Source organism: Spodoptera frugiperda, chromosome 25 (genome assembly GCF_023101765.2).
Source record: "Spodoptera frugiperda isolate SF20-4 chromosome 25, AGI-APGP_CSIRO_Sfru_2.0, whole genome shotgun sequence".
NCBI classification, from domain to species: Eukaryota; Metazoa; Arthropoda; class Insecta; order Lepidoptera; family Noctuidae; genus Spodoptera; species Spodoptera frugiperda.
The window spans coordinates 13,182,706-13,209,570 of record NC_064236.1 but is presented as its reverse complement, the minus strand read 5'-3'; the positions used below and the strand labels follow the sequence as shown (position 1 = coordinate 13,209,570).

Below are 26,865 nucleotides of genomic sequence, written 5' to 3'. Positions count from 1 at the left end.
GAGATTATTGAACGGGTAAAGGCTCCTTATCTTGCTATCAGGAGCGGCTAAACACGTACGGTTTTAAAGCTTCACCTAGATATAACTCACAATTAGCAGATAATTGAGAATAAACATGTCTGAGTGTGGTTAGCTACGGAGGGTTGAGTGCTAGAGCGCGGTCCGTGGTAGTTACTAATGCTCAAAATCAATGCCGGATCAATTAAGTTAAAGGGTTAATAAGGAGAATCAAATTAACTATTAACAAATTTGAGAGTTTGAGAAGGTAAGCCTTCTCAAACTAATTTGTAAGATTATTTTAATGCCCTAGTTAGGTATATTATCTTCAAATTCTATATAACTGTGAAGGAAGTTTGGTACATTGTATAATTTTCCGTTGAATTCATTCCTTTGAGATTTTTCAAAACATGGACTACAGCAACTTTTAGCTGAATTACCTATATAGGTATTTAGCTTCTGTTCTGGTTAATACACATGTATCACATTTCGATTGATAGGGTCTTAAGATATAGCAAAGGGGCAATGTAAGGTCCCAATACGGCCCGATACGGTAGGCGAAACAAACTTAGTCGAGTACTATCCGAGATTAAAGCTTAGTCGAATACTGTCAGAGTTTGAGTAAAGGTCCAAGTCACAGTCCGGTGCTCTCTTATAGGTCTAGACGGGAACTCAGAATAAAGTATCGGTCCTCACAGCCAACTTTGTGCCACGACCAGTCCAAAGTAATCATGTCCATCAGACCGGCAAGACTGATGCATTGTATAGATGGGTCTATTCACTTTAAATTCTATTACCATTTCATTTCTAACCGTCCCATATTTACATAGTTAAATATAGTTATTTACTCCAGTTGAGTTTAACAATCCAGATAAAATTACCTACGGCTTTCAAGAAAAGTTATTTTACTGTTTCATAAGTAGGTAGTTATTTCAATACCAAGCGGAACGACTACATATGTGCGAGGTGGTGGGTGAAATCAAACCGCCGTACTCTTGAGACATTAATTACTTAACTCTTCAATTACCAATGTCACCAGGAGGTGAAAGAACTTTAAAAGTGATTTTCTACCACTAGCTAATATTTTTTTCTAATTCTGGCATTATAGTGGTAATGCCACTGATCATTACTTTATTTATTTTTATCTGTCAACTCGCATCAACTGCCCAGTAGGTGACAACCTCCTAAAACAGGTCCCTCCTGTTTATGGGTTAACTATTAGGTAATATGAAACAGTTTTTTAAATCTTGTCAAATAGCCTATTGAAGAGGAATTGAATTATTCCTTGGTAAATATTTTGTTCTGAAAACGCTGTCCCAAGGACTGGGCGAAGTGACTATTAAGTGGCTCTGAGTACGGCGGTTTCTCCATTGGGCACTGTAAACTGTCACAAGATTTTCCTTCAAACATAAATATTATTATTTCATAGGGTTTTCCTAGCAAAAGAGAAAATGTACTTCAGACTGTCTTGTGTTCATAAATAATAACATTGAAGCTTGGCTGTAAATATTAAAGTGAATGATTTCCTAGAACGACCACGAAATGAAATTAGTGGATATTGGTGCTGCATTTTCCAACATTTCAAAGTCAATTCAATAACCAGTTTTCAAGATATCTTATTTTTAGTCCACGATTCGATAATATCGCCGTAACAAACCGAACCAAGACGAAATTGGATCTCGGTTGAGGAAACCTGAAGGAAATTCATTATTCATTCTTTTTTTACAGTTTATTCGGTACGAAACTGGTTTATTTAATATGTAAATGTATGCAATTTCTTATTGAGAATCTTGTAGACACCGTAGTCAATCAAAGATCTCATCGTGTACGTTTGGGTCTTAGCGTAGGTACTTAACAGGAGTTTTATTGAGACGTCTGCTGTATTAACTATGTTGTTTTAAATGACCTTAAAGGGTTGAAAACAAGGGGGTAAAGTTTGTATCTATGGTTTGTATAATATGTACCTATAGTAATTACATGAGTGATGAGACAGTATGATCGTTGATTGTATTCAGTCCCCGTTGCGTAAGAATTTTAAAGATATGTATGCAACGTCACGCCTTTTATCCCTGAAGGGGAGGGCAGAGGTGCACATTACGGCACGTAATGCCGCTATACAATGTACCTACACCCACTTTTCACCATTTTTCATCATTTAGTCCTATGTAATAGCTGGTGAGATTTTTTAAGATAATATTTCAATATAGGTAAATAGTCGTTACATATTAGTTATACATTAACCAGAAATTTAGTAAAATAAGCTACCTATAAAATATTATTAGCAAGTTAGTTGAAGATAATAAATACAATTTTGATATCATCGGTTGTAAGGAAACATATCGAAACGATATTCGAATCATATCTACGCAATGCGAGTTTACGTGCTAACATAAGTCGCAAAACTATTTTTATTGGGTGTTCGAGCTATGAAATGTTCACACTACAAAATCTGAACTCAAATGCTATAAGGATCTGAACATTTATTCGATATCTCTTCCTTTCCGTCTCATTTTTAATTCACATACTTATGTGGCGACACTCTGACAAGTGACAGATGACAGACGTCGCACATAGACTATCGACGAGCAAATCAACGGATGACGTCATAACTATCCTGCATCGCACATATGAAGTTTGCATGCGAATTAACACGGATAGAAAATCCCAACGTACAATAGTTGGGCAGAAAGCCCGCCAGGCTGATCACCTCGCCTGGTCGGAGGATCCTCCTTTTCTTAGGGAACTTTACTCTCTGTTCCCTAAAGTGGTGACCCCCGACGTGATTGAAACCAACCTTCACGGAGCAGATCAGCACCGTCATCCTCATCGCCATCTCCCTCACCCATCACTTCTCCGCTGAGCGGTAATCAAGTCGCAGCCAACCAGCATCCTCGGCCTCATCAGGGACCACCACACGCTACATCGAAGATATGCAGCCTGGTTCTTCCCTACGGCCTCATCAGCGTCTAGGCACAGCACTCTGCACACGGTCTGAGGACGTCTTCCTCCCGTCAACGCAGACGCCAGCCACTACGCACCTACCCTCGCAGCATCTATTCCCCGACTCACCGTGGGACACTGCGAGCTTCACTACTCCGACTCACTGGAGTATCACCCTGCACCGCTCACCCGACTCACTGGGCATTCAGCGGCATAGTTCCGACTCACTGGAACTAGGGAATTTCTACACTGGCTCTGGCACCGCTCATCGCAAGCATCGACAGCCGTCTCAACAGGATCGACCTCCGGTCTTGGGGGGGAGTGATGTGGCGACACTCTGACAAGTGACAGATGACAGACGTCGCACATAGACTATCGACGAGCAAATCAACGGATGACGTCATAACTATCCTGCATCGCACATATGAAGTTTGCATGCGAATTAACACGGATAGAAAATCCCAACGTACAACAGTTGGGCAGAAAGCCCGCCAGGCTGATCACCTCGCCTGGTCGGAGGATCCTCCTTTGCTTAGGGAACTTTACTCTCTGTTCCCTAAACTTATATGGCATTCTGCATCGGCATTGTAAAGATTGAAAACATTTTTAATATCTTCAAGAATATCAACTCTTTGCAAATATTTCAGATAAAAGTATTCTTGCCCAATATTGAATTATGAAAAGCTGCACTGTTCCGCATGAATGCTAACTATTGGGAAAATTCAAAATATTTTCTAACTCTCAGTTTACATGAAAAATGCGGCATTATTAGATGGAAATATAGTAGATTGACATAAGTTCAACCCAACAAATGCTCGTCAATTTAGTTTCTTTGCTTACCATATCATAATTTTATCAGAGTCTCTATTTTTCCCATAGATTTAGTTCCTAAGTATAATTAATTAGTTCAGTCTCATAGCTTCGCATCGTACAATAAGGAGGGTCCCTGGTGGAAAGGTTAATTGGAGATTGGCTAACAGGGGTTGTTTTTTTAAGACTTTGCTCGACGCTAGTTTATTGAGTAAAGGATTTGTTAAGAGGAACAGAGTAAGATGGCAATTTTTTCTTTGCTCAACTAATAGTGCATTTTAATACAGAGTAGGGATGATGAAAATTAAATTAATTAGGGCTCTGAATATTAAAAATCTATTGACTCCGTCGGTTAGGTAATGAAATAATATTAGACGCGTATTTTTTATTTTGTCATAACTAGTTATAAGATAACAAAACTTAGATAAAGCGAATCAAAGTTTAGGAGTGGGAGCAAATACGTAATTTCTATAAAAAAATGTTACTACCCAGAAGTGATGTCACACGATATTTCAAATCGATGTCTTTGAATATTTACTAGTAGTTATTTGGTTCCTTAAGAAAATAAAAAATACGTGTCTAATATTTTAAAATAATCTACAAGACGGACAATTAAATAAAAATTGTTTAATTTTTTTTAACGTGTGGTGCCTAACTCGTATTAGTTCGTGTATTGTTCCTGTACTGACAGGATGTAGTTACTTGTATTTGGATAAGATTTGGATTCCAAATCTTATCCGATCTCTTCAACCCCTGTTCTGTCCTGTTGGAACAGGGGTAGATTATGGTCTGGAATAACACATGGGCTACTTTTTATCCAACGGCAACGGAAACACGGGCACAAACTAGTATGCAACTTATGCAATGTCAAGGTTTAAAAAGTTAGTTCGGACATTTCAGTATTTACAACAAACGCTGCCTTTTGCCATTTATATAGAAAATGTTACAGACTGAACCCTTCGTCCACTCCAGTCTGACATGTAGGTACTTGGTTGGATTTTGGCGATAGTTTTTTTTATTAGTTAACTAGTTCACTTTCCGTTTTCGTAGCAAATTATTGAATGCAAGGGATAGAAAATTATTTAGGTATCTTTGGAAACATGCGAGTATAAACTGCAAAGTCAAAGGCGATTAAATTGTATTTGACCCTTTTTATCCCCCGACGCAAATAGAGGGGTGTTATAAGTTTGACGTGTCTGTCTGTCTGTGGCATCATAACTCCTGAACGCATGTAGAGATTTCAATTTAGTTTTTTTTTTGTATTTAAGATGACTTCTGTGCGAGTGTTCTTAGACATGTTTGACTTATTCGTCAACTCGGCCGCAATAAACTCGTCCGCGAGGTCGAGTCGGGAAATTCAAACATTAATTATTTTTTTATTATGCATCTCGGCCGAACCACGTGGTCGAGTTGATGAAGCTATTTATTCGTATCTTTTATTCGTCAACTCGACCGACATTGAAAATATGAGGCATTATTGTACAGTGATACACAAAAGTGTTTCGTTTCTAATTAAATTTTTGTTCTTCTGGGTATATTATATAATATAAAATAACTTAAAATTAGAATTAAGGACAGATAAAAAGATGTTTTTTAATCAGGCATTGCTCAGTTGAGTATTAGGTTCATTTCTTTCCACCGATAAAAATTCCAAGTTGCGAGAGAGAGACAAAACTATTTTAACTAATCAGGATATATGTAAATTGTAAGGTCATGATTAAAATGCTACATTTTACAAAACTAAAGGGTGATTCTAATGAAACATCTACGATGTTTGTGTTAGCACAGCACGCATTTTAATCGGCCTAACAAAATAAATCTTTCCATGATATACCTTAAATTTTCTACTCAAATGTACATTTTGTACTCGGTCAAATTGACGAATAAAAAAAATCACAAAAATTAGCCGAGTCGACTCGACCGCATAGTGAATGTTCCTACGGTCGAGATGCACAATGAAATAATAGGTAGATTTAAATCTTCCCAACTCGACCGTGCGGTCGAGTTTATTGCGGCCGAGTTGACGAATAAGTCGCGCGGTCGAGTTGGGAAGATTTGGCCTTATCAAAATAAATTTTCATCAATAAGTACAGTTTATGTTGATAAAAATTGGTCTTTGAATGATTAAAATTGGACGTTTGGTTTTGAAGTTGAGGTGAAATTAAAATATTATAAATATTTCTGCTGCACGGCCCGTTGCAAAGTGGGCATCACCGCCAGGGGTGCGCGTGCGGGAGAAGGGTGTTTAGATCTATGAGTAATCGGTAAATATTGTAATTTCTTTACGATTGTTTAGTATAATTAAAGCGGTGGTCGAGTCGCTCTTTATTCATTTATTGTTTTTCAAGTCTGTGTAGTTTGTTTTCTAATAAAGAAACGAGCATGCCTAAAAGGAAATCGCAATTGTCCCGACAGACATCACAGACAAGGGCAGCTCGAGTACGCCGTACGGAAGAATCTGCCCCAAAAAATGAGCAGCGCCTCTCAAGAAATAGAGAACATATTTCGCAAGCACACGTCAGAGAATCAAGCTCCGAGCGCTCACAGCGGCTCGCTAGCCTAAAAGTGAGAGCATCGCGAGCCCGTGCTCGAGAAACTAGCGCTGAACGTGCGCAACGTCTCGCTGATTTAAGGCAGCATGTCTCTGAAACGAGGTTTAGGGAGACTAGCGCTCAGCGCTCGCAGCGTCTAGCAACAGAAAGACAGCGAGCAGCTACAGTCATATTGTATATAGAGAAGCATTAAATTAAATAGGTACCGAAGAACGTACGTTCATTCGTTCGTTGGTACGTATTTGACGTAATTATAATTGATCGATATGTGCCATAAATTATTTAATGACATCATCCTACCATTTCAACCTGAAGGTGTCGTAAAAGGCGACTAAGGGACTAACCTTGAGCAGACAAGAAAATTTCGGTAATCTTCGAAATTACTGATCCGATTCCAAAAAATCTTTTACTAATTGGAAGATAGAGAATAGCGCCGAGTGTAATCTTATGTTAAAACAAGATTTTTTCTGCGGACGAAGTCGCGGGCAGAAGTTAGTATATAAATATATATATATATTTTATATAATTATAAGTATGAAATAGTTAGAAGCGGTCCCCCAACGCGACATATATATTTTTTTTTTAATACAAAATATTGAAATCACTGCATGCGTTCAGGAGTTATGATGCCATAGGCAGACACTCCCTTAAAAAAAGGCATGTGTATTATTATTTCTTTTTTCAAAATTTTTAGAACATTACCTACTTAGCTTTTTTGAATGAAATGATATTGATTTCATTTCGTTTCATCAATATCATTTCAGTAATAACTAGTCTTGTGGATAATATAGTATAGGTATATTATTATGTTGAGGTTAAATAAATATAATATGTACTAATAATTGACAGGGTTCCTGAAGTTAGCGGCGGCGCAGCGTGGCGCGGGCTCTTAACGACCACCCGGTCCCGGTTGTCATTACGGGTAATCAGAAATACGAAGTTTGTGGAAGGTAAGGTCAGGCAGAAACTAGAAAAATGTGGTCATTTTTACTAGACTATTTCTTGTTTAATATCAGTAAAGGGCGTGTTTGTGACACCCACTTTACCACAATTATTTTGTGTCTATAAAAGTTAATAAAATATGTGGAATCTGTTGCCATAGGATTTACATACATAGTTACTTATTTCTTTCTGTGCTCCTACAACCGAAAATTTCGGATTGGAGTAGATACGGTTTTTCTAGATCTCGCGTAAACCGACGACATTACTGTGCTTGCAAACGAGTCGGAAGTGGTAACTAATCCTATCCTATGCCGAACGGAGAAGATAAGCGAAGTGATGTGGCTTCGCATGTAGAGAGACAGAAAAACTTTTAGAAACATTTTCTAAAAGTAGCAGATTGCAAACGTATGACGGACGCTAATGAGATGTGGTGTTGGAGGATGGTACTCCTACTTCGTGGACAGTAAAATGGACTAACGATTTTTTCGATACTAGTTAAGTGAACTCAAAATCTTTTAACGAATGCGGGATTTGAGGCAATTTGAGGGTCCTTGAATATTTTGATCACATAGCAAGAAAAGACGGCAACAACCTCATCGGACACCCTCATCCAGAAAAGTGAAGGGAATACCTCGTGGTCGTAGCTAACCAATACATTCGCGTTACCCCGATTAGATCCTCACGCTTTGGATTCTACTATTTACAACGTCCTCCACACCATCAGTTACAGAATTAGAGGGAAAAAGATCGTGCGATGCAAAAGGGTAGGTTACTACGACGCTATAAGCAATCTCTGGAACTATTGGTCTGATTTGAATAATTCTTTTTGTGTTGGTCTATTTATCGAGGAAAGTTATAGGCTATAAAATCACGCTACGATCAATAGGAGACGAGCAGAGCGGGTGACTCCGCGCGAGAGTTGCTGGTGAGCAAAACGACGGGAGTGTTTTTAGATAACTACGGGAAGTAACTAAACCAAAGGTGAAATCACGTTTTCCATTTTCTACTGAATTGGCAGGGATATCGAACGCAATAGTTGAGTTTCGACACTGTACCTAGTTAGGTTTACAATCCATAGTATTATAATTTCTAATTAAACATGTTAGAAACAATTTATTTTATAACTAAACTAGAGGACAATTCTTATTGGAATGAAGCACAGTTTACAAAATACGTAGCAACAAATTGACTGTATTTTGACGCTAACCTAATCCCTGAACAATTATCTTGCATAGCAGTAATAAGTAATGTTTGCTTATGCAACCATTACTTATTACTGGTTACCTCGAGTGCGGTTAGTGGTGTCTTGCCCGGTCGCTGCGGCAAAGAAATTAGCCTTTGGGCAAAAGGTACTAGTGGGATGGGTTTCGGCTCAAGTCAAGTTCCTTGAGCCAATGCCTAGCCGATGTTACAGATGTCTGGAAGAGCATTGGCGAGTTCTAGAGGAGGTAGAGACGGTATCAGATCATCGCGAGGTTTCATTGAGGTTGGTCCACGGTGGGCGCTGAAGATGCTCAAACGAGAACTACTTCGTGAAGCCGCCATCGTCCAAGCTTGGGTGTTTGCACCAGATAAGCTTTATGACATTAAGGCAGAAACGCAGTGGTTCCAGACGGCAATGACACACATTTGTGATGCGGCGATGCTTCGGCATCGCACGCTGCCCGGGCGTACTCAAGTGTATTGGTGGTCTCAAGACATCGAGCACCTTCATGCTGCCTGCATGGCGGCGAGGCGTCAGTATGCCAGATATCTGAGAAGACGGCTCCGCGCACCGGACGCGCACATCGTCGAGGCGGATCGTTATGATGCCTATAGGGCGGCGAAAAAAGCACTCAAAATTGCCATTATGCGGGCCAAGGCCGAGGCCCACAAGTAGCAGCTTGCTGCACTGAAATGGGACCCGTGGCAACGCCCATACCTCGCTGTACGGGGTAAACTTCGCCCTTGGGCGCCTCCATTAACCCAGAGTTTGCGGCCGAAACTACTGCAAAATATTGTGAGTGCCCTTTTACCGGCAGGAGAAGCTCATATACAACCATTTATGGATCCGCCGTAGGCACCCACCGTGAGAGACGGCGAAATACCCGAGGTTACCCAGGTTGAACTAAAAATGGCAGTGCTTCGGCTCAAGGCCAAAAATACCGCCCCTGGGTCCGACGGAATTCCTGGTCGGGTATGGGATGTTTCTGGCAATGGAGGCACTCGGGCCTCGACTGCGAAGTCTAATGAGCGCATGCCTGGAACAGGGACGGTTTCCACCGCAAAGGAAATCCGGAAAGCTGGTTCTGATAAGGAAAGCAGGACGCCCGGCTGACTCTCCGTCTGCCTATCGGCCCATCGTACTGCTGGACGAGATAGGCAAGTTGTTCGAGCGAATCATAGTCCGGCACACCCCCCCCCCATCGTCCCCACGGCGTTGGAAGTCCATGAGGATTTCCATCGAGTTACAAAAAAAAGTGGTGTAGTTATTAAACAATCCTACGAAATTATGGTAACTGATAGCAATCACCTTCATACTGCCATAATGCGTCCTATCTTTCTAAGCATAGTTATTTTCTTACAAATAAATAATTCAGAACTGTTTACTCTGTGTTCTACAAATCTTTAAAAAACGCTTAGGTATTTTTATCACGAAAGTATTATCTAGCGTAGGCAGATACACAGTACACAAACAGATAATAAACAAACATTGAAATGTTGTTTAAGCATTACGATTTGTTCATTTTAAAGATGTTTTAGATGGGTAATAGGTTTAAAGACATAGAGAACATAAAGACAATACGTAAACAACAATTTGAACAGCCACAAACGTAAGGCCTTAGTGACCTAAATTCGATTAGGTTACTTTTTATATTGGTGTACATTCCTTGAAAGGAGTTATTCTAACCAGTTTATACTGTATATAAACAATATATATGTTAACAAACTAATTAAAAGTTAAACAGGTCTTTTATTTATTAGTAATTAACACGGAAACACTCAATAATTAACGCAAAATAAAATTTACAAGCACAAAATTAACAAATACGAAATTCTAAATTTGTAAATCGTTTAAAGCTACATGCAGGCCAGCATATCAATCAACGAGCATAAAGTAGAATGTATTCGTGTACAAGGAAGGCCCTTCATAGCCCTAAACGTAAGTTATTTATGTTAGCGCGAGAGTTGAATGAAACAAAGGCCTCAAGTATTAGCATTCTAACAGAAAAGCTCCAAGTTTTTAATATCATAATAAAGTAAATTACACAAATATTGTATAAGTAAACATCATGCAACGCACCTTCAAGTGCCAGGTACATAGGTGGAACCCGGTGACATGGGGAGTAAATTAACATAACTTCGTCCTTACACTGTTTAAAACACTGGCCATAACTTGTTCAAGTTAACACAAAAAGCTCATTCACGACTGAAAACGTTCGACAGACATCATTCTACATTCACGTTTAGTTATGATACTATGGATAGAATTTTTACACAACGAAATAAAATAATATAACACTTTCAATTAATCGACCATAGCATAAAGCCCTTTGATTTGAAGTACGTTTGTAAAGACCGAAAGCGTAGTCTATGCCGAAATTTCAGGCGAATGAACATCGAACCAAATTAAATCAACCATAGAGTAAATGAACGAACAGAGCGAAATGTAATGAATGAAAATATATTTCATCCAAGCGGAAGTAAACAAGCAAAAACAACGCAAAGTCTATTCTATATTATTCATTACACAACTCAGAAATATAATTCATAAATAGGTTATTTTTACTTATTTTCAACATTTATAAAAGGACGATAAAATATTACTAAAATTCTAGTCCATAGAGTAAGTAATTATTCACTAAAATGTACATTGGCTTAGAAAATATTTTTCATTAATGTGTTATTTTTCTTAATATTTACGTTTATTATTTATCATAAAATGGAATTTAAACAATGCATCAGTAATTTATTATTGGTAGTTAAAAATATTTTATACCATATTCTAACATAATTCTACCAAACGTCAAAAGTGTCAAACTCGATTAAGTAGGATATTTTATCTGAATCTGGCAACATTACATTGGTATCTATCGCTATCTGCCAGTGCCAAATTGCCAATGCCATTCTGCTTGTCCGAGTGCCTGCCTGCTTTGAGTGTTGGTTCTCTTTCGTCTCGGTATCTGTTCTAACAAAATTTAATTTGTAATAATGGCAAATATAGCAGCTAAACGTATAAAACGAGAATTCAAGGAGGTCATGAAAAGTGAAGAGGTGAGCTTAAGCCATTTTTTGTGGTGTTTACATAAAAACATGTATGGCCGCAGTTACTTGCAGTTTTGTTAGATGTCATATTTTTATGAGAACATCGATCTATGCGAGTACAAAGTGCGCTCAAAAGTAATGCGATTCACCCAATTTAAATTTGCAATGATGTTGTGATTGAATGTATTTGTTTCGTTTTGCGATGTGAATGATTCAGCACGTTTGTTATGTCGTACTGATGTTTTATCGCTCCTTTATCAATCTGTTGTTGGCATATTTTTATTTAGTTTTCTCAAAAACTGCATGATAATTTACGAAATTTGTATTTACCTTCACTTGCTTGTTGAATCATATTATTACAACATGTACCCATATAACATTGCTTTGCTGTAACTATTTGTTTTTGCTTGTTCTCATTATTTTCTAATATCATGATGTTTTGGCCTACATTTTATATCATGTGTGTGCTTTTGCGATTAAAGTAGACAAAACCTATTCCTATTAGAATCTAATTAGCATTTCTCATGTACCCTCCGATATCTTAACATTTGGAATAAACAAAATAAATCTATTATTACATTAAATAGTCAGGATGTGATGAATTAGAATATTAATTTATGGATATCAATATATATACAAACAAAATACTATAATTTCTTGATACAATATAAGATTAGTAAACAAATATTGAATTTTGTACACATTTAGACTAAAACGAGTCAAGGAAAAATATAAATAAATTGATTAATGTTTAAAAGTCTGTCTTGTAGTTGCGACTCTGTAGTATGCTGGTCACATTTTGGCTTGTTAAAAGGGTAGTACTCTATACACAGGTTATATTCCTAGTTAAAATTCCATAGCATTTTAACAAGAATAGCTTGAGGTGGTTTGTATCCACAATTCCACATATAGATAAAACACCCACATGTGGTATTATGTGGGTGTATCTCTATGGAATAATAGGGATAGTTTTACCTAGAACCAATCAGATTCAGATGTTTACCTTGAGGTTAATTAGCAATTTGATACTTGTTATGGTTTCTGAAAATATCTTTAACTATAATATTTCTTTTGTTTAATATCACATAGTAACTAAGTTGGGTTGTGGGTAGCTAAGTTGTTTTGTGGAATATATCCAATTACCCTGTTATATATTGATCATTTCTGATGACCTATTATCATACTTAAATTATGTGTGTCTTAAAAATGTTACCTATATTTAGTAAAAATCTTTTTGGAGCTATAAACACATCTGAAATCATTATGACTATACATTTTCTTTGTATATTCGCATTCACATAATGATCTATAAAATATGCAAAGTCAGGTTTTTTGGCACTGAACATACAACTTCTATTTGTCTTCTTTGTTACAAACAAACCTGTTAGTAAACATGTATAGGACATGTGATTGATGCTAGCAGAGATGAAGGTTTTTACAAAATTAGACTAACAGTTCTAATTAATTCAATTCTCTAATTATCTCGATTGTTGATTTATCTGTATGAAAGGAAGAACATTTATCATAAAACAATAAATTGACAGTGTATTACTTAACCTTGATCATTAGTTAAAGCAAATGGATACTTAATAGCTTTTTATTGGCTGTGCATCTCAATTTATTGACTTGATTGAGATTGTTTGTCCTGACCATTGTAACATAACATGTGTTGGTCAATTCTGCATGTACTTGAACTCTATTGTACATGCACATTTCGTTCGTTGACATACAATAAATTAGTGTAGGTTGCATAGTGTAAGCAACATTTGTCTATGAATAGAGAATAGTCTGGAAACAATTTTAGGCTAATTCTTAAATAAGGTATTTCCCACTCTCATTAATATAGAGTTTAAGATATTGCGGATTTTCCGCTATTATTATAATATTAATGAGTTTTCTTGTACATATATCATAACTTTATTTGTTACTGTTATGTTTACATATGCACTATCAACCAGCTAAGGTCGCATTTATACGAATCCCTTTTTGTATGACGTTACCGGAGCTCCGACTCTGTCCGAGTCTGACACTACCTCTCGCCTCTACCCAGGCGGCAGAAGTAATTGGACGATTTTTCCTCAAAAAAATAAAATACTGTCTGGAAAAACATGAAGTTGGAAAACAATACGAAACCATATGACTGAATAACATTTTCTTTTCAAACAAATTGTATTCTCAACTAGTTCTCCTTTTACTGGGCGTTTGTTGTTCGAAAATAAACTGAAAATAATTTGTTGGTACTTGTTTGGTTTCGAGCCCATTCTTTTTTGATAAATATGTAGTGGTAGTAAGTAAAAATAATTCAGTATAATGGGAAATTAGATTATTAGGTCTTGATTATAAGAAAAAATGGAAACGAGCGCAGTATCAGATATAGGTCGTCAGGGGATTCGCCCACTCGGTGGTAGTATGAAATTGCATCCGATACAGAAAAAGACTGGATGATGACTCCCTTACATTACAAGGTCGATTTTAATCACCAGCTACATGCATAAATCGCCGCGCTTCTGAATTCGGATGCTATCGAACTATGGGGCTTTAGTCACTTGAGTCCTAGCCGAATTGCCATTGCCATTTTGATCAAATGCGTAAATTACACTTGGTATCTCGGAATATAAACGTATGGACCAGCCGGGATATCCACTTATGAGATATTCATAACGACACAAAACATTGAATTACAATAATCAATATCAACTTGAGAAAGTGGTAGGTAGATGGTAACCAGGTAGTGAAGGTACTACTGGTACCAGTACATTCTGGTATTTATGGCTATAATGACCTGTCTGAATTCTGGTTTATTTTGTTGCAGGTGGCAGGCGGTAGCATTAAATTGGAGCTGATTAACGACAGCTGGACGGAGCTTCAAGGCGAGATTGCTGGCCCACCGGACACACCATACGAAGGAGGCACGTTCTTACTTGAAATCAAGGTGCCAGAGACATACCCATTCAATCCGCCGAAGGTAAGACAAGGCCTTGTATCAAATTGTTTTATTTTTGAATTGCGTTCAAACATGAACATTGCCGTATTGCCACCTGCCTGCGAAGGGATTAATCTCGCCCACTACAGTTTTTCTAAATGAAACTAGTTATACTTACATATATGCCTTGCGTAGCAAGCGAAATATTTTTAATGATGGGGGTAAGATGGGACATGAATTCTACCTCGAATAATAGCAATATAGCAAATTTTCGGAATCCCCTGACGGCTCGCGAATTAGATCATCTGACACTACTGTTTTAACGGTGGGTTAGTATAAACGGTATCTAGATGATTTTGTATCATCATTAATTTTAGGTCATTATATTTCAGATTCGCTTTATGACAAAGATCTGGCACCCTAACGTGTCCTCGGTAACTGGCGCTATTTGCTTAGACATACTTAAAGATCAATGGGCGGCTGCCCTGACGCTGCGCACAGTGCTGCTCTCCATCCAGGCCCTCCTGTCAGCTGCAGAGCCAAACGACCCCCAAGATGCTGTGGTGGCTAAGCAATACCGTGAGGACATACGGCTGTTTAATCTGACTGCTAGTCACTGGACCAATGTATATGCTGGGGGGCCTACTGTCATCTGGGAGTTCAATCAGAAGGTTCAAGTATTAATAGAGATGGGTATCGATGAAGATCAAGCTAGGGTAGCGCTTTCTACGTTTGAATGGGAAATTGAGAGGGCCACAGAACATCTCTTTAGTTAAGTATTTTATAGTTGACAACCAGTGAGCCAATAATGCTGGCTATATTGTAATTTGATTAAAACACAGAGTTACAATTATTGTTATTCTCAGATGAATTTCCTGTGCTAATTCAAATAATTATGTAATCAATAAACCACCTGGACATAATTCATTGTGTAATCAAATTTAGGATGATAATTTATGTCGTTACTATCATTGTTGATCTTAATGTTGTCAGTGGTCACCACAATGTGAAATCTATCTATTAAACATTCTTACGTTTTCATATTACATGAAACTCTTTAAATAGAAAATGCTAGGAAACTGGCATTAGCATATAGGATACTTTCATCAATTTGTAGTTTAGGGATTTCTTTATATACCATGTATGCTTCACAATGATGCAAGTTCACAAGTTTGATTTGATGAAAATCTTTTGTCATTTTGACAGAACAACTTCTTGTTGCTGAGTAGTGGGTACCGTACGTGTTTACTTCCTGAGCTTATTGTTCAAAACTTTGATATATATTTTATTAAGAAATCAAATTATATATATATTTATTTTCAATAAACATTATTTATAAAATAAACCAGTTGATATCAGGTTTTTCTGAAAAGAAACGAAATCAGAGATCAACCTCTTTCCAAATCCAGATAATGACCCATTGATTCTCTTTTTAACCGACGTTAAATTACTTTATGTTATACTATTTTGTATTTTCATATACCTAGTTTTCATTTGTATGAAATTTAGACTCGATTATGAATGATAGTTTTATTTTGTCTTGGTGTTTGTTTGATTCTGCCAATTCTGCCGTTTTCTCGAAAATATTAAACGTAATGTCATTAGTTTAGGACCTAGATAATAAAGATTCAATTTGTCATTAATATGGATTCATGTACTCCATTACATTATATAGATGAAGTTATAGAGAACCTTAAGACCCCGGTAAGGTTCGATGTTGTGTATTTTATCTAAATGTTGTGGACTTATTGTTATTGCAAACCAAAATTTTATACTATCCATTTAACTACGAATTTTTGTTGCATATTTTAAAATTGAGTACTTTAATATCCCTGTACGTGTATATTTATTTATTTTTACTGTTACATTTAGCCGTCGTTTAAAAATGGAGAAAGTTCTTTTTATAAATTATTTTCCAATTAACAAAATATATTACGTGAAGAAACAAAACAGTTTACATTCTTTTCAAATTATTTCCAATGCCGTCCTCTTAATTATAAATTTGAAGAATCGTTGTACCTATAAACATAATCATTTGATGATGTGTGCCACTGAAATGTGTGTTAGTTGACGGATATTCATTTTGAATGAAAATCAAATCGACGCGGTGTACCTTACATTTCATACTTATGTATAATTACGCTATGCAAGGATGACTAGCAATGCAATGTGTTATAACACCGTTCAATTAATTTAGGTAGTTATTCAATTCCACAAAAAATAATATTAACCATTGATTGTTTTCAAATTACCCTGTAATCTGGGGATGATGACAAAGGCAAAGATCAAAATATATTCCGCTATTTATTGAATAGTTCGATGGCATAAGACAAAATGACGAAATTTTGATAAATTAAAATTAATAATTGATTTTGATATCGTTATTTGGTACCATCGACAAATTTATATTATGACCCACACCCACACATTCCCGTATAAAACATACCTACATTTGTAAGGTAACGCGCTTTGATTTGTCATTACACCGAGAATTATTTGTTGCAAATCTAAATGCCAAAACCATTTTTATTATTATGAACCTGTACACAAGAGTGCAGTTTATGAGTTAAACGAAATATAAATACAAACTAGGTACTTAATTATTTTTTGTGGTCTTTCGAAATTATTAAAAATATGTAAGCGTCAATAAGAGTACAATCGAAGGAGGCAAATCGTTTTAATTTTAAGAAGTGGGTCAAAATTCTAATTTGTCTATAGTACTTACATATTTGTATAGAAGTAGGTAGCTATATCGTCATGGTATATAAAATAATGTGTCCAATGTTTTTATCTTTAAGTATATCGAAAGTTTTAGTCATCACCCTTATTACGGCATGTCGGTTTAATTAACTAAGATACAAGGAGCTACATATTTATAGTCGGCGTTAATCATTTAGGCATAATTGGGTCATCCAAATAGATGCAACTCAAAAGTCAACTCAACACTCAAATAGATGCAAATCAGTCATCAATTCATGGAACCCTATACTTAAATAAAATTCTTAATAGAAGGGTTCAGTAAAAGCGGTTAAATACCCAAGTAAGTACAGTCAACTGCTAATTGTACCTAAGCATTCGAAATGTTCGAATACAGTAAGAAAATGTTATCTTATCTGTATTTTGCATACTACATATATTATGTATAAATGCTTATTTGGATATGGCTAAGTGAGGAATTCCACATTGGGCACCCGTTTAAATGACACCGATGATGTTCCATATTGGTCACCCATATGTATTTATTGGGTATTTTTCGTGGGTGCCATTTGTGGAATAATTTTTAATTATATATTTTATTCCACATATGGCACCTGCGCATAAATAGATAATGGTAGATACTTAATGTCAAACTCCAACTTGCTTATGATACCCTACTTCAAAACACACACTGCTCATTGCTATAGGTTTCACTTGATGAATGATGATAGGTAAGTTTATATTAAAAACTCTACGGGTCATGTTCAATATTATTTAACGTGCTGAGAAACGTAAACTTCCCAACACTAGTATCTACTTATGCGCAGGTGCCATATTGGAATAAAATATAAAATTAAAAATTATTCCACACATGGCACCCACGAAAAATACCCAATAAATACCTACGGGTGTCCAGTATGGAACATCATCGGTGCCATTTAAACGGGTGCCCAATGTGGAATACCTCGGCTAAGTGCCCTGAGAGCCAATAATCATTCGACGCTTACTGTATAAAGCCCTGCATAAAATGCATACGTAAAACAGGGAATTTGAATCTCACCTTGTCTAGCTATGTATAGACATTTGTGTTAAATGACGATTTTAATTTTACAAAGACGACTATGATCAATGCATATCTCTTGTTAAATGCAACAAAAATGATTTATAAATATACCCTATCTTCCTAACATTCACTTTGAAAATATGAAATATTTCTTCGTAGTTTTTACATCTAGGTAGTTTTGTATAGACAGCTAGGAGGATTGAAGCCTGTGCGTAAGGAATTAAAAACAACAATACATGTAAGAAAATTTCATGTGAATCTGTCTTTTATTATAGACTAGCAACCTGTCCCTACCTGTATCCAAAATGTGTGAACTACACAAATGCTGAATGAATAGTTGATGGTAATTACGCTTCTAATCTAACCGACACACGCCAATTCTTTAGTAATTTCGGTGTACAAGGTTCAAAAGTAAGGTAGAGTCAATGAGATTAAATTGACCTACCAAGGTACCAATACTATCAAGCCCTCTACTAAATCTAGTGTGAATGGTATTCACTGGATATTCATTTCAAATGAAGTCCTACCAAAACCCTTCAGGAGCCTACACATACATTCAGCATCGATAAGTAGGTACCTATTATGTTTAACCTTTATGTTTATCTATTATAAGTAAACAGGGGTTTCAAGTAAATAAAAACCAACACAACTGCAATATAACAATAGGTACCGAGTACCTACAAAGTGACCCTACCACACCCTACTATTTTCTATCGTCCATAGTCTATGCGGTAAATTGCGGTATGCTTCGAAAACTTAAATGCTCGGACCGAAGGATTACACAGATTGGATGACGACAGAGAATCAAAATTACGAAGAACGAAGTGAGTAGGAGGTATCTTCATGTGGGTGTGCCATGCATGCTTCAGCACGAGTACTTGGTTGATTGGACTGATACCACGGCTGTTTCACTGATCACGAATCGTGACATTGTGGGGCCCTGGGCTAATTCTACTCGGGGGTCCTTACTTCAATGGTAGTGTATGAGTATCATCGCCTGATATAGGTAATTATATTAATCTATATAAATATTTAATTACAAATCGACTTTTCTGCAACGGCGGCTTATGCGGCTCGGGAATGGTACCTACTCTTCGGGCCAGTTGGTGTTATTAGCGCCCATCTCCCTGAGTGGTTGTTCCCATACCAATAGTTTGACTATGCTGGAAAGGAGTTGCGCAAGCTCTAACGTAAAGCCTGACCTAGCTGGTCCAGGACGCAAGTATGATCCTTCTGCGAACTCGTGAAAGAAGGGTGGGGAAAGGAATTAATTGACATTGATTCCCGCGCCAGACACGCCCACGTGCGACACAGAACACCGTGGCACCGGGGTTGTTTAAAGTTAGTGGCTGACAGTACCCTTTTATCATTCCCGAGGAGTGGGTGCTATGTGGGATTTTCCTCTTTGGGGGTAAAAAATATACAATACTAGCTGACCCAGCGAACTTCGTACCGCTTTCGCGTAGCAATGATGCTCTACTTTATTTTGTATAGCTGAGTTATGTATGAGTCCCTATTCGATTTGAATTGGAATCTATAAATATCCTCCATATAAAAATGAATCTATAATTTCCTGATCTCACTATACCTGAAAAGGAATTCACTAATTTAAAAAAAAACAAAATATATTTTCATAATAGTGTTTATTTCATAGGATTCAATCATTTCACTGTCCTGCAGGCGCCTTATCGGCTCTGATGACAATTTTGTGATTATCTGATGGCATGCGGTCTAATGCATCGGTCTAATGCAACTAATTCATTGTGTTGAAGGAAAAATGTTTGAAGTTGTTCATCACAATGGATCTCTTTACTGAGTTGTTGTGTGCGCAACGCTGATCGACTTCTCTTGCTGAAGTGTCCATAAAATATATTTGCAAAAATGTAGTCTTCAACAGGCACTGGCAATAAAAAACATGTTTGATGATATATTTGAATCCCTGAATCTGCAAGCATATAAATATGTATACAGGTAATTGTATAGCAAATTATACCACCATGTGGCTCGCAAAATACTGCCACAATACTTTACATCATTTCAAATTAAAACTACTTTAAACCTCGACATTAAACAGCCATCCACGGCAGCTTTAGGTAGTAGGCTTTACCAATAACACCATGCTCATGCCACTATAAAATACAACATATTCGCCTTATCGGCTCTGATGACAATTTTGTGATTATCTGATGGCATGCGGTCTAATGCATCGGTCTAATGCAACTAATTCATTGTGTTGAAGGAAAAATGTTTGAAGTTGTTCATCACAATGGATCTCTTTACTGAGTTGTTGTGTGCGCAACGCTGATCGACTTCTCTTGCTGAAGTGTCCATAAAATATATTTGCAAAAATGTAGTCTTCAACAGGCACTGGCAATAAAAAACATGTTTGATGATATATTTGAATCCCTGAATCTGCAAGCATATAAATATGTATACAGGTAATTGTATAGCAAATTGTACCACCATGTGGCTCGCAAAATACTGCCACAATACTTTACATCATTTCAAATTAAAACTACTTTAAACCTCGACATTAAACAGCCTTCCACGGCAGCTTTAGGTAGTAGGCTTTACCAAGTATTGGAACACTTTGCTCATGTCACTATAAGATACAACATGTTATAAAATGTTGCTGATTAAGTCTTCGGATTATAGACTATTATTATTATGTATTTGACTTATTGTTTACAAAATAAATACATGGTTTTAAAACTAAAAAAAAAAAACGTTTGCCATTATACTTACTTGCCCCTTGCTTTTGTTGCCCCAAATGATGTCATTTGAAAGCAATTATTGTACTGCTGGATATGAGTCAAAAAATTAAACCAATGAATGTAGTGGCTCTGGTGGCGGTACCAATGGCGTCAATTTGACTTGGCCGCTGGCGCAACACAATCCAGAGGCTTCATTTTTTAATTTCAATCCCAATGTGGACACACAATGTTCATTAGTCCAATAGCAACAATTTGCTCTGAACTGTAATCAATTGCCACATTATAACTGAATGCAGCTTTGTGGGGATTAAACACAACATTTCTATCTTGATATCGATTCAGTTCAAGTTCATTTCGCGCTTCGCGATGCTCATTAGTTTGATTTGCTCTTATATTTCTTTGACTTGCCGTATTTCGAGTTCTGCGGCCTAAGCTTGTACGTCTGGTTGGTAGCATTGTTTAAAACGAAATTCCAACTGAAAATAAAAAGCTCTCATACATTTTCTGCATAACCGTGTATACCAAATTGTAGTATTTCGTAGTCACCAAAAGTTACTAAAAATCAATAATGAGGATGTGAACTTACCTTGATTAACAAACACTTATTAGCAAATAAAAATCTTCTTAGTCTTTAAAACTCGAAGAAATATTATGATAATCTCTCAGAAATATTGAAAAATATACATTTAATTTTGCATAATAATATTTTAAAAAACGCGCAATACGAATGTCAATGTCATTCACACCAATAGACTATATTGAAAGAGCATCGTTTGTTCGAAAACGTGAATAGAAAAAATTTCTGAACACACGCGTAACTGTTGATAAGTTGTCATTATTTCTGAACGCACGCATAATTCATATTTGAGGAATTTCTATTAATGCTTAATGCACTTTTCAACATTTTCAATAGATTAAAAAAAATACAGACAATTGTTTATTCACCCTTTTCATAGTTTATGCATAAATGTCAATCATTATTTACAGAATTTGAATTTAGAAACAACAAATATTTGACATGTACAAATGAAAATTTATCGAATCTAGCTTTTGCCCGCGACTTCGTCCGCGTAGTGGTGTTAGTGGTCAAAATGCTGCCGTATGTCATCTAAAATGTGAATTACTTGAGAATATGTTACTGTTAGCATTTTTAAAGATATGTATTCCAAAGAAACCACGACCGCCGATTCATAATTTTATAATCATGATGAAAAGTAGCCAAGGTTATCTATATTATTATCCTTTAATTTCCTATATATTGCCTATCAATAAAAAAATACATTGTTTCGTTGTTATATTCCAAAAAAAAACATTCGTGCAAGCGTAACCTCAACACAAACAGGATTACTTTCGCATTCATAACATTAGTATGGTAGTAGGGATATTGGCGATTTAAATAAGTATATGTGTATTTAAATAAGAATCGAACGCGAGTGAAGCCACAGGCAACGTATTAACGAAAATGACGAATTTTCAAGCAAACATTAATCTCCTCTATCAAACATACTACGCCTTATACCCTTTTTATTAAAAAGTAGCCTATGTTCTTTCGCTCCTCATTAAGTGTCTAAATACAAAATTTCACTGTTACAGCTTTAAAAATGACGAATTTCCATATGACCATTCATCCCCTATTTTTACCCACTCTCCAGTATTTTTTGCAATAAAAAGTAGACCATGTTCTTTCGTTTATCTTTAAGTGTCTAAATACAAAGTTTCACTGTTACAGCTTTTAAAATGATGAATTTACATATGAACAGTCATCCCCTCTTTTTACCCATTCTCCGCTATTTTTTTGCAATAAAAAGTATCAAGTAAGGTCTATTCTATCTCAGTACCAAAATCATCATCTTCATCAAAATCGGTTCACTGGTTTATGCGTGAAAGCGTAATTACAGACAGACAGAGTTACTTTCGCATTTATAATATTAGTAGGGAATCTATAGCATTTGTTTTTTAGTATCCAATAGCATTTATCCAACAATGAACTTTATCCAATAGCAATAAAGCTCAAATTGACTCTACGTATTAGTTAGAAAACGTTTGTATGGGATAAAGGAAAGGGCAGTTTTTAGGGTTTTTCCGTCAATTATTTGATATTTTCTCACCTTTTAAACCTTCCCTGGACTTCTACAAATAATTCAAGACCAAAATTTGCCAAATCGGTCCAGCCGTTCTCGAGTTTTAGCGAGACAAAGGAATAGCAATTGATTTTTATATATATAGATGTATGTAGTTTACTTATAAGCTGTACCTACCTACCAATCAAATATTCATTCTTGATTTTCGTCAAACCGTACTATCTGATTTTGTGTCCCTCACCTGTTCACACTGTAGGTACACCATCGGAACAGTTCACCTAGTATTGTCGCGGTGACCTTGAGGTTTAAGATGCCTCCGACCAAAACCTGGGCTTATAATGTTTTATTATACCTACATAGGTAAGTTTGAAATCGCCAACCCGCGTTGAACAATTGTGATGGTTAATGCTCAAACCATCCCCGTGCAAGAAGAGGTTTTCGGCCAGCAGTGGCAACATATTGGCTGTTGAAGTGTTGATGATGATGGTAACACTGACACCAACAACCCAGGGTAAATATTTCTCTGTGTTCGTCGAAGACATAGCGATACACGGCCGCACCAGTACCGTACCGGGTCACCACTCTGTTGCTACGTGAATGGATGACAAATAAGTAAACCGCACCATTTTTTTAAACGCCCCTCACCCAGCATTTTCTCCTGTGTCATAAGTGCCTGTACAAACATAATAATATAATTTCACATACACATGACATCCAGACGTGTCCAGTGTAGCGGCAATCTAACCCGCTCGCTACACGTTTTGCATTTAAGTAAAGATACGAACTGGCTCGAACGCAGGTTTCCTAATTTCCGGCCTACCGAACAAGGCTTCCGAAAAGGCTTCAGTACCATAGGCCACACTCATATTATGCTGTGGCAAGTTATTCAGAATATCGAGGCGTGTAATTTGCCACTATGCTTGGCGTTTGTGGACTATAAGAAAACTGTTCATTCAATCTGGGCGGTGTAGTCTCTAGCGATATCTACTACACACTTTAACTTTTCCTCTATGTGCCTATCTATAGAAACGCCCCGCCAGTACGAAACCAATCCATTTACCGAAAGGCGTGAGACAGGGAGACGTGATTTCTCCAAAACTGTTCACGAACGCATTGTACTAAGCACACAGGGCCAAGATATGTAGCTACTCCATTCTTTTAAGTTTTTAAGTGTTACAACCTAACGCTTCCTCTTCGTCGTTTATGAATATATTATTATGAACGCAATACTGTGGGTATACGTAAATATAAACGTTCGGCTGTCACCCTCAAAGCCTAACCATTCGTCGATTCGACGACTACCTACTTATTGAAGTGACTTAATGTCTAGAAGGCAATACACAAACTTTAACCATTTGTCGTAACGAGGAACAAGTCAGAACAAGATTTTAATATCTCTAAAACTATTGCACTCGTGTATCGGACTTATATTATGCATCTCAAAAGACCTCGACGAATAGTGAAGTAACAAGCAATGTGGTTGTAACAATGCTCCACACCAATAAGTAATGGGCTGATGCCCGATCTGGAGTTGCGGACAACGTAAAAGGTTACCGGGGCTCCGGCTCAAAGCAGGAGAAGGAACGGGGTGGTTTTTAGTCAGTAACAGTCTGACACTCCCTCCCGCCTCAACCTAAGGCTGGAGAAGTCATTGAATGACATTCCCCCTAAAAAAAAAAACACCAATAAGTAATAGCAAATTTTCTGTCGTCGTGTTCGTCGTGTCGTGTTCGTCGAATCGACGAAGGTTAGATTGTCTAGGCTTCGAGGAGATTCTGGAAAGCTACCTTATGATCAGGGGGAATATAATCCAGCACGAGTTCGTACCCGTTACATACTCGTAGGTACGACGCAGGGTAAAGCGGGCGCTACACAATAACAAATCAATCCAATCAAATCATTTATTTGCATAATGTAATATGTATGTTTAATGTTGCAATAGCAAGAAGGTACGTATTTAAATCTCTCTGGGAAAGATTTCTTTGGGCAATAAAAGATGCAATAGTTTAGGTTTTGTAAACTTACAATAGGATCCATACCTTTTTTATTTTTAGGGTGGAAAATCATCCAATGACTTCTCCCGCCTTGGCTGAGGCGGGAGGGAGTGTCAGACTCTTACTGACTAAAAACCACCCCGTTCCTTCCCCTGCTTTGAGCCGGAGCCCCGGTAACCTTTAACGTTGTCCGCAGCTCCGGATCGGGCAACAGCCCTACTAGGCAGGCCCCATCTGTGGTGAATCTGTCTCTATGAAGCGCGCGCGGATCGCGACGCGCCGTAAGCACGGGTCTGGTTCTGGTCGAGCTACCCTTGCTCGCCGTCCGCAAACCCGCACTTACGGTGGCCGGAGATCGCCACGCGATCCCCGACGCCCGGAGTGTCTTCTGCGGCGGCTGGGGCGTGAGGAGGATCGTTCCTTCACGCCCTCCGCCTCCTCCTTAGCTAGTATGACTGCTTCGCAAAAGGAGGAGACGGCGTCCCATTCCACCATAGCCTGAACCAGGGCCGGGACGCGAGAGGTCACCATCGCCGATCACATCCACACACCGCTACTGTATGCTCCACCGTGTCCTCCGGGTGGAGGATCCATTCCTTGGAAACAGGGATACGTCTATTGTAACGCTTGGGAAAGCTTCAGCTTCAAAACTAGTACAGTAGTAGGTAGCCCTCCTATAAATAGCAAAAATCGATAACGCTGTAGGCTGCAGTGGGAACGTGAGAATTCATGTCGGCGATTCGATGGCCGAAACACATAACTACAATTCAAACTATCGTTTTTATAAGGTATTATTAATTTTCAATCGGTGTGTTATTTATAGATATTAATTACCTAATAGAATGAATATGGACAATTTTGTGTATCAATTTATATGTCACTGTATCTACTATTAGCTATTCCCGTGCGGTCTCATTCGCTGCTCAGCTCCTATTGATCATAGCGTAACGTAATTTTTTTTGTAAATAAGACGAAACGAGCGGGCAGCTCACCTAATGGCTGCAATGGCCGACGGCCCTGGTGTTTCGGGTGTCCATGACCCGAAACCAGAGCCGTTACAAGTTTAATGGTTGTTGGAGCATCGTGGATTGGGGAGATTGGTGCGTTTAAAAAAAACTAAGTAGGTATTGGAAAGATACATAAGTAGGTACCACTTACCTATATATCTCCCTACCTAGTAGGGACTCAGTGCTGTTGCAAAGTTCAAATATTACCTACTTACTTAATAAAAAAACCATTTCAGTGAATGGCAGCATAATATTTTCGCTAGCGGGTCCTGCCGAGCGCCCGTGCATGAATTTGGGTATGATACTTGCATTGGGCAATAGGCAAAGCGTTTTATTTATGACTTCTTGTTTTGAAAAATCATGAGGAGCATGCAACTCAGTAGGTAAGATGTCTGGCATTCATACATCGTTGCCAACAATAGGCTCGCCCTCCATTTATTAATGGCTATTATCGCCACTCATAGGTAATTATCGAAGTGGGTGTTTTATTGCGTGCGTGCCTTCTCTGTGCGAGAAGACCTTTGACCAACAGTGTTTTAAATAAAACGTAAACGTATTTTATATTGTTTCGTATTCGTAGGTACTTAGGTAGGTATGCTCCTCTGCCTAACCCAAAGGGAAAAATTTTTGAAATTATGATTTAAGTACATATTTAATTATCACACCAGTGCAGTGAGGAATATACCTAAATACAACTGCAAGATAAGTCAGCTAAAATCCCATTAAAAAATATTTTAGATAAATATTAATCTTTACGATATTTCATTAACAATGCATTCGATAACTTTTAAATAAAGGCACTAAAACAAAGACCTGTTTTCGGCCATATTGAATAAATGTTCTACCTGATACCATCAATATTAAACAGTGTTCGTTTCTTTGTGTTCGCAGGCGGACCAA

General features: G+C 37.3%; 2 protein-coding genes across 3 annotated transcripts in view; one reads left to right on the top strand and one right to left on the bottom strand.

Moving 5' to 3' along the window:
- The window catches only part of LOC118264898 (discoidin domain-containing receptor 2), a 45,859-nt gene extending 35,025 nt beyond the window's left edge, over window positions 1-10,834 (bottom strand). The window contains exon 1 of one of the 2 annotated variants that reach the window (XM_035577562.2): window positions 10,525-10,834. The gene's annotated coding sequence lies outside the window, so the exon portion shown is untranslated. The remainder of the gene's footprint in view (window positions 1-10,524) is intronic. The other variant, XM_035577543.2, reaches the window with a different exon arrangement.
- Window positions 10,835-11,268: 434 nt separating this feature from the next.
- Window positions 11,269-18,427, top strand: LOC118264940 (ubiquitin-conjugating enzyme E2-22 kDa). The gene is made up of 3 exons (XM_035577614.2): window positions 11,269-11,495; window positions 14,299-14,451; window positions 14,802-18,427. Exons 1-3 carry the CDS (start codon window positions 11,433-11,435, stop codon window positions 15,183-15,185), a joined length of 600 nt encoding a protein of 199 aa, XP_035433507.1. The 5' UTR covers window positions 11,269-11,432; the 3' UTR covers window positions 15,186-18,427.
- The last annotated feature ends 8,438 nt before the right edge of the window (window positions 18,428-26,865 follow it).